The sequence below is a fragment of the Cygnus olor genome, chromosome 18 (assembly GCF_009769625.2).
Source record: "Cygnus olor isolate bCygOlo1 chromosome 18, bCygOlo1.pri.v2, whole genome shotgun sequence".
Lineage (NCBI taxonomy): Eukaryota > Metazoa > Chordata > Aves > Anseriformes > Anatidae > Cygnus > Cygnus olor.
The window spans coordinates 5,285,867-5,296,418 of NC_049186.1; the positions used below are offsets into that span (position 1 = coordinate 5,285,867).

Consider the following 10,552-nt stretch of genomic DNA (forward strand, 5'->3'; position numbering starts at 1 on the left):
TGACATTCACCAGAAGGAGCTGGATTCCATCTTTTTGGAGCTGTTTCTGCTGCAGCAGTGCTCGGATCTGAGCTTCTTTCTCCAGGAGAGCGGGTGGAATTCGTTGATGCGCTCAGGCTGAGGCTATAAAACACGCGTTTTATTGCAGCTGATTCCAGGACAAGGCAGTTCACCTGGAACGCTTGCAAGCAAAGCTGGGGGAGGGAAGAGGGGAATTTTGCCTGTGGCCTTTCTAGAGTATCTGAGCTTCAGTGCAGGGGTGGGTATTATGCCTGTGCTGATGCTCTGGCGCTAACCAAAGCTTGTAGAAATGTGTGAGGGCCCTTAGAGTCTGGGATGGAGCCACCACCTGCTCTCTGGAGGCTCTGGGAACAAATGCCTTTGCATGGTCTACACGGGAAGAGGCGTTTCTGGGCTTTGCTGTCAGCCTGGAAAGCTGTTCTGGTCTGGGGTTGAAGAGAATCTGGGGCAGCTCGGCTCGGAGGAGGTGAAACGCAGTCACATTACGGGGTGCGAAATGTCCCGCTCCGTCCTGGTCTCTCCGTTACCAGCAGCAGACTCTGGCTGGGTTGCCGTGTGCCCCAGGGATGCCCTGGCTGTGTCTGGGAGAAGGAAAGGGGGCGAGAGGCCGCTGGGGGCTGAGGGCACAGCTCAGCAGCGGCTGTGCAGCAAGGAGGAGGCGGTGTGTACCGCGGAGGTGGTGGCTTCTGCTGCTCCTGGCTGTACAGATGTAAGGGCGAGTCCAACCTTTCTTCCCCTGAGCTAAGGGGAAAGTGGAGCCACCCGGTTCCCCTCTCCTAAACCCAGCCAGCCCCCTCGCCCCAGCTCTAACCCCTCCTGCACCTCCCGCCTCTCCCCTGCGCAGGGAAGGAGCGTGGGGAGGTGGACGTGGACGGGCTCCCAGCCCGCAGCGCGCTCGGCTTCGAGGTGGGAGCAGGGGGAGCAGCGCTCGCCCCTCCGGGCTGCCTCGAGGGTTCAAGCCAGGGCCAAACGTTGCACTGCGCTTGGGACCAGCACCGCACGCTTTTTGGCTTTTTATGGTAAGGAATGTCTGCGCAACACGTTAATTAAGAGCAATCATGCCAGCGATACAGCAGCTCCAGCCCAGACTGTTGGCAGAGGCGAGGGCTGCCCTGTGCTGCTGGTGCTGACACCCCCCTTACCCCCTTGCTTCCTCCAAGGCTCATGCTGGTTTTAACGCCCTTCCCTTTCCTTCTCTGCGCCCCCAGGTCCTGCTCTTGCTGCCCGTGCATCCCCTGGCACGCTTAGGCAAGTTTCTGCTTCCTGGTATTTGGGGTTTGGGGGCTGGAGACCCATTTCTCTCTTTTTTTGTTTTGTTTTTGCTGCAGGGGGGCAGGTTGGAGGGATGTGATAAGGTCTGGGGGTGCTACCGGCTTCCCCAGCCTCCTCTGTGCCTGGCTGGTGCTTTGGGGCAGCAGAAAGCGTTTGTCACGAACCCAACAGGGACAGGAACCTGGGACGGGGTCCCTGCAGGCTCCCTGCTGGTGCAGCCTGCAGCTGGAGGTTGGGTACAGCAGAGACCAGGGCAGGGGCTCATACTAGGGAGCGAATTTGGCAGACTAAATGTTTAAAAAAAATAATCCTTTAACATTGGTGTTAAAACCGTGCTCTGGAAAGCTCACATTAACCTGGGGTTTCAGCTGAACGCTCCTTGTCTCCTTGAACACCACTGGACTTGGTGGAAGCTGAATTTAGCTTTTTTATTTCCCTCTCCCAGTTCAATCTGCTTTTATTCAACTTTAACCTTCAAATATTATTAAACTTCAAGGTGCTGTGGCTCAGCATCTTGCATCTCTTCCTCCTCCTCTGCTCGGGGCAGCCCAGCTCCCCACGCTGAGCTCTCCCCACGCTGAGCTCTCCCATCTCTCCGGGCTCGTGCTGCATTTAAGGTCCCAGCAGCAGACACGGAGGCGGTGGGGGCTGCTGTGGGGGGGCTGCTCTATTTCTGCATCACCCCGTAAGGGGCGTAACGAGCCGGCAGCCGGCACAGGTTTCCATCTCCCTGTGAGCGTTGGGGTTTGTTCTCTGGAGCAGTGATGGAGGTGGCGGGGATGTGCTGTGCTCCGGGTGCTGCTCCCTTCTCCGTGTGCCCCGTCCCCGGCTGTGCTGGTGCCCCTGGTCCTTGCCAGTGGGACGAGCTGGGTGGCAGTGAGTCACTGCAGTCAATTTTTGGGGCGTCTCTGTTAAATACGATTAGTGGATGTGCTGGAAGGCTCTGCAAACCGCTCTCCTCGCTCACAAAATCATTTCTTGTTATGCTAAAAAATTGCTTGCCCTTTCTTTGCTGTTTTTCTCTCATCTCCGCGTACATACGTGTATTGATCCCACGTTCGGTGTGGCATCACAGCGCTGCTTGCTTGGCTCTCCGGCTGAAGAAGTTTCCAGAATTGAGCAGCCCAGCTCTGCCGAGCTTTGGGGATGGCTTCACTTCGTTACCACTTCGCTTCCTTCTTCTTTTGCCCTCGCCCCTTGCCTGTGCTTGGGAAGACAGCGGCACACCGTAGGGCAGGGAAGCGGAAGGACGCATGGCTGTTGTGCTTAGGAAGATGCCAGGGCCGGGTGGCTGCTGGCATTTCTGGGGACTTGCTCTGGGGTAAGGAGGCAGCGGGGCAGTGTCCCCGTCCCCATTGGCGCTGGGGAGCTGGGTGTAGGGGTGAGGATTGCTCCCCAGGGCAGGGGGCAGCTCTCTGGGGCCGAGGTCAGGAGGAGAGGGTAAGGCTTTTAGCCGTGTTTGCGCAGCTGATGCAATGTTTTCCCAGGCTGGGAAGGGTTCAGCAGGGGAGGTAAATATGGAGATAAGTAATGGGGCTGTTTATACAATCCCTCTCCGTGACTTACGCCGTGAGCAGGCCCAGACTAAATATAATGGTCATTGATAGGAGGCAGCGGCCGATTTATGGCTCGCTGCGCGGGGACAGGAAGCTCTGCTTATCATAACACTCGGCAGGGGAAAGCAAAGTGTTTGACAGCCAAAAGCTCGCCGGGAGGGAAGGCCACGTGCTGAGGGGGGGGGGGAAAGCAGCGGCGTGCCAAGGGGGCTGCGCCCAACCCGGCTCCGGGAGCGGAGCTGCAGGGTCCCGGCCCTAAAAACCTCCTGCAGGGCATCCCACTGCTGCGGGACCTGCGTGCCACCGAGCCGGGCAGGTAACGGTGACAGGCAGGGACCTGACCTCGCGGGTGTCCGTGCTGTGGTGCAGCCCTGGGAAGCTCTGGGGGTGCTCGGCACAGCCGGTCCCATTCCCGCAGAGTTTCACCACCTCCTACGGCCGGGCCCTGGTGCTTTTTCAAAAGAGCTGGCTGATCCCGTTCCCGTGACACTCTTCTTCCGGTGCAGAGAGTGACGGGCTTTTAAATAAAGCCCTCGGCTGCTGGCTGTAGCAGGGTTCAGCTGCTCTCGGAGCCTTTGCAGCGCTAAGAGCGCAGGCGTGAGTCCCATCGGCCTCTCGTGTGTGGGTACGGCAGTGAGGAGAGCACACGGAGCTGCTCCTCTCGCTGCCGCCTCCTGCGGCGCCCACCCCGTGGGTGTGCTCGGGGTCCACCCGTGCCACCGCTCACGGTTTCCCTCGCAGCCCCTCCAGCATCCCTCTCCTCTGATGGGCGAGCGAAACCAAAGCTGAGCGAGTCCTGGTGTCGTCCCAGCCCTGTTTCACGTCAACGGGAGGGAAGTGAAGGAGGCAAACACTCAGACCTTGGGGTATCTCACGAGAGGTGACACGGGCTGTGGGCCGGAGGCACGCGGACCCCCCTGGGGACCCCATAACCCAGCCTCGCCCCATGGCCAGCACCAAGGCTGCGTGCTCTCCTCTCTGCTGGAAGGCTCGCCTGGGGTGAGGTGCTGAGCCCTGCCCGGGCTGTCTGTCCCCCTGATGTCCCGTCTGGCTTCCGCCGGCAACCCTGACCTCTCCCGGGAGGCCCCGTGGGGCTGTGGCCGTGCTCCTGGGTGACCTCCAGGTGCTCTGCGGAGCCCTCGCACGCACCAAAGTGAGAGCCAAAGGCTGCTGTGGTCGGGGGGATCGGAGCTCTTGCAAGGGCCCAAGGCACAGACGCGGCAGGGTGTCCGTCTGCCCCTGGCAGAGGAGCAGGGGATCAAACACAAGAACCGATCTGGGGTTTTGATCTCTCTGCTCTCAGCACACGTTGGGCGGAAACGAATCCTGCGCTTGGCTCCTCAGTCGTTCGCTTGGCTGAGCCCACAGCGAGCAGCATCGTTTCAGCAGTTCTAGATCTGGGAGCGTTCGAAGGGAAAAGGGGAAGATTTGATGTACTTAAACGCAAAGCGCAGTCCATCCCCAAACCTGTGACACCGCGGGAGCTCTGGCGAAGCCACGGGACGGGGAGCAGCTCCGCTAGGTGACATTGAAGGTGATGAAGGAGCCGGCTGCTCCCTGCTGCTGTCCCCCCGCTGCCTCGGCCTCCCCCCAGGGCCCGGCCGGGACCTCGCAGCGCGCGGAGCAGCGGCGGGGCAGGGCCTGGGTCACCTCGCTGAGCTCTGCCTCCAGCGTGCTCACCGTGTTGGTCGCTTGGGCCGCGTGCACCTTGTTGGCCGCCCTCTTCTGCAGGAGGCAGTTGAAGATCTTCTTGAAGCCCTTGCGGAAGTGCTTGGAGACGAGGGCGTAGACGATGGGGTTGACGCAGGAGTTGGCGTAGGAGACGAGGTGCGAGAGGACGCGGAGCACGTAGGTGGCGTGGTTGAGGGGGAAGTACCCGAACCAGACGCAGAGGATGAGCAGGTGATGGGGCAGCCAGCAGAGGCAGAACAGGACGGCGACGATGATGATCATCCTGGTGACCTTCCTCTTGGCCGCCTTGGACTCCGACATGTCCTGGAGGGGGTCCACGGACCTCCACAGGTAGCGAATGGTCCGCGTGTAGGTGAGGCTGAGGATCAGCACCGGGACGAGGTAGCTGAAGACGAAGGTGCAGAGGTCCATGGCCTTGCGGCGGGAGATGTCCCAGATGGGGTGGCAGACGGTCAGGTTGGCCAGCTGGAACTGCTGGTAGTAGCTGAGGTAAGGGCCCGAGAAAACGAAGGAGAGCCCCCAGATGAGGCAGATGGCCGTGAGGGCGTTCCGGGGCGTCCTCAGCTCCCGCGAGTGCAGGGGGTAGCGGATGGCCAAATACCTGCGTGGGAAGGGGAGGGGGACACGACTGTGGTTCTGGGCACGGCATGGAGGGAGATCCGCTCTAGGAGCGGACTGGAGGAAGGCTGAAAGTGATGGATTTCAGCTTTCCAGGGCCATCGGTCCCATAAGGAATCCCCCACTGTCTCTAGGGGTCTCTGCAGCACAGTGGGGTGAGGAACGTCCCCGGCCCCAGCCCTGTCCCACCCCACTCTCTGCCCTGGGGGCAGGCACGGCTGGCCCCATCCCGTCCTTCTCCCCAGCCCAGCAGCCCCACACCTGATCATTAACCTGTCTGGCACTGGTGACAGTGGCAGCAGGGATACGAAGGCAGAAGCGAGCCCCCAGGATCCCCAGACACCACATGCCTCACGCTGGCGCGTGCGAAAGCACACGCTGCCCTGCCTTTGGGTCTGCAATTAGCTGGGTCCTTAATTACACCCAGGTCTAGGAGCTTTGGCAAGCTCCTGCTCCCTCCCCCAGGACACAGGGCACTCCTCGGGGGCTTGGTGCATCCCCTCGCACGCCCAGCAGAGCAGCCCCAGATCATTTCACGCTCGCTGTTGCGAGATGGGAGCCGTTGCAGGGGCTGAGATAGCGCGGGGTGAGGCGCAGGCAGAGCAGCAGGTTCCCTTTGTACGGAGCTTCCCTGCTAAAACCCGGCTGGGGGAGGTCACTGCAGCGAGGGACACCGCTGGGACAGAAATTGGCTTTTTGCCACTGAAAGGGGAAGGTGAGAAAAAGCAGTGCCCAAGTTGAAACGTCCCTGAGTTTTCTTGATGTCTTCCTGCTTTGCTGTGGGCTCTCTGGAGGGCAGCTGCTCTCTCCTAGAGCCCCGGTAAGAGGCAGGGCTGCGCAGGGACGGAGCTTGGTTTCTCTCCGGTCTTCTGTTCCCTCTTCAACTGCCAGAGCCTGCCTAAACCCTGGTCCTGCAGCTTTGGGGTCTGAAAGCCCGGTAGAAGCCAGGGGCTCCCTACCCAACCTTCTCCCGTCCTGCAGCAGGTCCCCAGTGCTCCCATCTCCTTGCACCCACGAGCTGGGAAATGCTCCTGGTCCCCTCCAAGCCCCCAGAGGTGCTCAATCACTCCCCAGGGGTGTCTGTCCCCTCTCCCGCCTGGGTGGCTTCGTGGAGGAGCCCCCATCCCCTTTCCTACCTGTCGAGGGAGACGGTGGCCAGGGTGAAGCTGCTGGCGTACATGGTGAGGTAGATGAAGAAGTGGACGGCCTTGCACAGAAAGGGCCCGAAGACCCAGCCCTCCAGCGTGTAGATGGTGGCTTGGAAGGGACGCAGAAGAGGATGAAGCAGAGGTCGGCCACCCCCAGGTTGAGGATGAAGAGGTTGGTGGTGTTGTTCACCTGCCCGTTGCGCAGCACCGCCAGGACCAGGCAGTTGCCCACGGTGCCCACGAGGAAGATGAGGAGGTACGCCAGCGGGATCAGCACCGCCTCGGGCTGCCAGCCCCCCTCGGAGCCCAGCGCCGAACCGTTCATGGCTGGGGTGCGTGGGGAAGGGGGTGCAGGGGAAGGGGGGTGCACGGAAAGCGCAGCGGGGCGTGCAGGATGATGCACGGAGAGCACACAGGAGGTGCCGGGGGGGGATGCACGGGGATGGTTCAAGGGGAACGGGCGAGCTTTGCCTCCTCTGGGTCGGTCGGGAGCCCGCAGCTGCTCCGTGCTGCTCTGTGCTTTCCCCCTCCTGCTGAAGAGGAGGAGGAGGAGAAGGAGGAGGAGGGCTACGGGGCGGTGGCGGCTCCTGCCCAGCCCCTCGCTGGCTGTTTTATTGGCATGATGCAACTGAAATCTGTCCCCCTTCTCCCCCCCCCCCCCCCCCCCACCCCCAGCACTGCCTCCGGCCCTGGATGGACAGGGGGAGCTGGATTTAGTGGGGTAAAAAATGCTCAAGGATCCGGCGACCCCCCTGGGAAGGGGCTGGGGAGATGGGGGTGAGCACCCCGACCGTGAGAGCAGTGGGTGGCCGGGTGCTTTCCTTCCTGCTCGTCCCCACAGTGGCATGGGAGCTGGCTATTGCCAGAGCTGCCTGCCTAAAGCAGAGGGGTTAGGAACAGGGGTCCTCTCGGACTGCAAACATGTAAATTGTCCAGCACGCAGCTAAAGCCCTGCACAAGAACGCTGCAGGGATGAGTAAAGGTTTGCAGGAGAATCTTTTTTTCATCTCTAGAGTGTGGGGATCAGGTTAATTCACCGCAGCAAGAACAAATCTTTTTAATGTCTCTCTTCTTTTCCTGCCTGTGAAATTGCTGGGTTCTGTTACTTCAGAGTGTTCACAAGTGGAAGTCTCAGTTTGCTCGGTGCGATCAGCTCTTGGAGGACACTTCACCTGGCCCCTAGGCTGCCTTGCTTTGTTCCTGTGGAGGGAAATGTTTAATGCATCAATTAATCTGATAACTAACCCCACAGAATCTCCATCGTCTTTATGGACATTCAGATCTAGCGCTGCGAGGCCAGGGGATGCTCACAGCCCCGAGACATCGCTGCACAGCAACAGAGCCTGTGTCATGCTCAGGACCCAAAACTTGTGAGCAGCCCCACCAAACAGCAAGCTGCGTGGGAAATGAATTCAGCTCAGCCTTTGGTGTGAGAGGATGCCCTGCTCCAAGGTGTTATCAGCAGGAAAAGCAGGCGATTAGGAGCAGCTCAGAGGAAAAGCCAGCCGTCCTGCAGGGCACGGTGGGTGCTGATGAGCAGCAGTGCAGCTCTGCCTCACTCTCTCGCCCAAGACTGGCACACAAGCCCCGGGGAGTCGATCCTGCCAGGTGAGGGCTGTGCTGCCTCCTCAGCCACGTGGTGGAGGCTGCATGGCCAGCTCATGGGGACAGCCTGGCCCCAGGGCACTGCCACCCTGCAGGGAGTGCTCTAAAAACCACACAGCAGGGCCCTGGCATTTGTTTTTATCAGCCCTGGTGGTGTGTCTTTGTACCTAGGGTCAGCTCAGAGAAAGGTCACATCTCTGCTCACACCACAGAGATTAAGAGAAAACACCCAGTTTCTTCCCAAATCTTCCCAAACTTTGGTGCATCTTGCAACCTGCAGCCTTGTATGCAAAAATCATTTACAAGATTAACAAAAGGAAGAACTTCTTTACTGAAAGGGTTGTTAGGCATTGGAATAGGCTGCCCAGGGAAGTGGTTGAGTCACCATCCCTGGAGGTCTTTAAAAGACGTTTAGATGCAGAGCTTAGTGATATGGTTTAGTGGAGGACTTGTTAGTGTTGGGTCAGAGGTTGGACTCGGTGATCTTGGAGGTCTCCTCCAACCTAGATGATTCTGTGATTCTGTGAAAAAAAATCATAAAAATCATAACAAGATTAACAAGATTCCCCCATTGAGAAACTTCAGAATAAATTCTTCCCCTGACCTGAGATGTAGGTGCGTTATTTGGGCTGTCATTTGCAGACCAGGTCTCTAGCCTCCAAGGGCGGCCAAAACCAGGAGCAACAGGCACGCTGCACTGCTGCCAACACAGAGCACCAGCAGGCTGCCAGGTTTGTGTTGTCCTCCTCTTCCTCTGCCCTGGAGGAGGAGGAGGACCAGGTCTGTAGCAGGAATACATGCACCAAGACAGTTTCATCACTCTTACAGATGCCAGAGGAGCAGCAAAGGCAAAGCTTCAAGCCAGCATACGAGGAAAGCAGCATGGCAGAAATGTGCCCATGTTAAACACAGTGTCTGTTTGGCTATTGGAGCGGGTCCCTTGGTGTGCATTGTGTGTGTGTTTGTGCTGGGGCTTTTCAACAGAGTACTGCAGTGCCAACCTTACCCACGTCTGTATGAGCCACCACAGGCAAGAGAAGTCCTTTGTAAAATGTTTTCATTGATATGTGTCTGTTGGATTGAGCATTGTCCTGAAACAGTTTGGTTTAGGTAGGGAATGGATCACAGGGAGATGTGGTAAAATCCAAGAGCAGACAGAAACAGTTTAAGAGATTTGCAATGGAAAGCTACAGACTGAGGATTTTTTTTTTTTTTCCTCTTTGAGCTTTAATGTCTGAAAGAGGGAGTGAGAGCTTTGAAATCAGAAATAAGAGGTCAGAGCTGAGCCCAGTGGAGGGCAGATGTGCAAAACTGCTGCTGGTTCTATCATTGCAGCAGAGCCTTAGGCTGGAAGGGAGATCTGCGGGAGCAGCAAAGGGAGCAGCTTGTAATGCTCAGTGGTAGTGGCTTTGTCTGCAAAAATATTTAGGGCAGCAGGAATTTGGAAAACAGTTGGTGTTTGGCCCTGAAGAAGTATCCTTAAGCTTGCTTCAAGTACTCAAAGCCGTTGTGGAAGAGGACCTGATCTTAACTGCTTCTCCGGGGGTTCATACCTTTAAATGGCTGCAGGGAAGTGCTTCTGGATTTGGGTGTGTTTGAGGTTTTTAAATAATAGAGGGTCTCTCCTTTTACCAGATGCATGATCAGACAGAGTAAAGGTGTTCCCTACACATGCTGGGGCTGGAGGTGGGAGATTTTGGCTAGTGCTTGGCCTGGGGGAGTCTAAACCCACTTCCCTCAAGTGCTACCCGGACCATGATGTTCAAAGGTGTCTGAGGACCTCGAACATGTCCCGAGACCCTGGTAAGGGAAGGAGAGGCTGCCCTGGATTGATGCAGTGCAGATGTGAATGGAAGAGTCCAGAGAATGCAGACACAGAGGGCACTGTGCAGGCCAGGATAGCACTGCCCCACGGGGCTGGTCCCGCAGACGCCCTACAAGCACTGCTACTGCCCGAAACGGGCACGGGGGGGCTTTGAGGGCTGTGGTGAGAATGCCCTGGTTACCTGGGGTTAGGGCCAGGCTGGTAGCCACAGACCTGTCCGTGGTCCTCCCTTGGGATGTTCTGGTTAATGAAGGGCATTAATGGTTGATGACGGGCATTAGTGAAGGAACTATTGTAGCCGGATGCTCTCTGGCCCTTGAGCCTTCTCTGGTTTGTTTGACGGGCTTGTGGAGCCAAACACCTCAGCGCCACCTCCTTGGGGCAGTTCCTTAGGACCCCAAATCACACTCAGCAGGACAGGGTTTGCTGAAGCTCCGGCTGCTGAGGGGCGCTGGGGCAGGGCAGGGCCCCCGTTTCTAGCTACCAACACAAGGGGAGCCGCAGGAGGTGGACATGGATCGGAGGGGGACGTGGGGTGGCCGCCCAGCACAAGGCGGGCGCTGAGGGAGAGGCACCGTGGCCGTGACGATGACAACGACGGCAGCCCCGTGTGTGGTACCACCCCGTGGGGCAGTGACTGAGGAGCCCAGATCTGGGCACTGGGCGCTCACGGCCGCGTTTACGCATCGCTACGGGCTCCAACCCCTCCTTGGGGCCGCCCTAAACCACCCCCCAAGTCCTCCATGAGCCCTAAACCCCCTCAGCGGTTCCCCCTCAGCGGGTCCCCCCGCTGCCGCCCGCCCCCGCTCCCCTCC

At 58.7% G+C, this 10,552-nt stretch overlaps 1 protein-coding gene across 1 annotated transcript; it reads right to left on the reverse strand.

Moving 5' to 3' along the window:
• Positions 1–3,805: 3,805 nt before the first annotated feature.
• On the reverse strand, positions 3,806–6,704 carry GALR2 (galanin receptor 2). The gene is given in 3 exon segments (XM_040530044.1): positions 3,806–5,142; positions 6,296–6,428; positions 6,431–6,704. Coding segments are annotated over 3 exon segments (1,110 nt in total). The 5' UTR covers positions 6,633–6,704; the 3' UTR covers positions 3,806–4,367.
• Between the last annotated feature and the right edge of the window lie 3,848 nt (positions 6,705–10,552).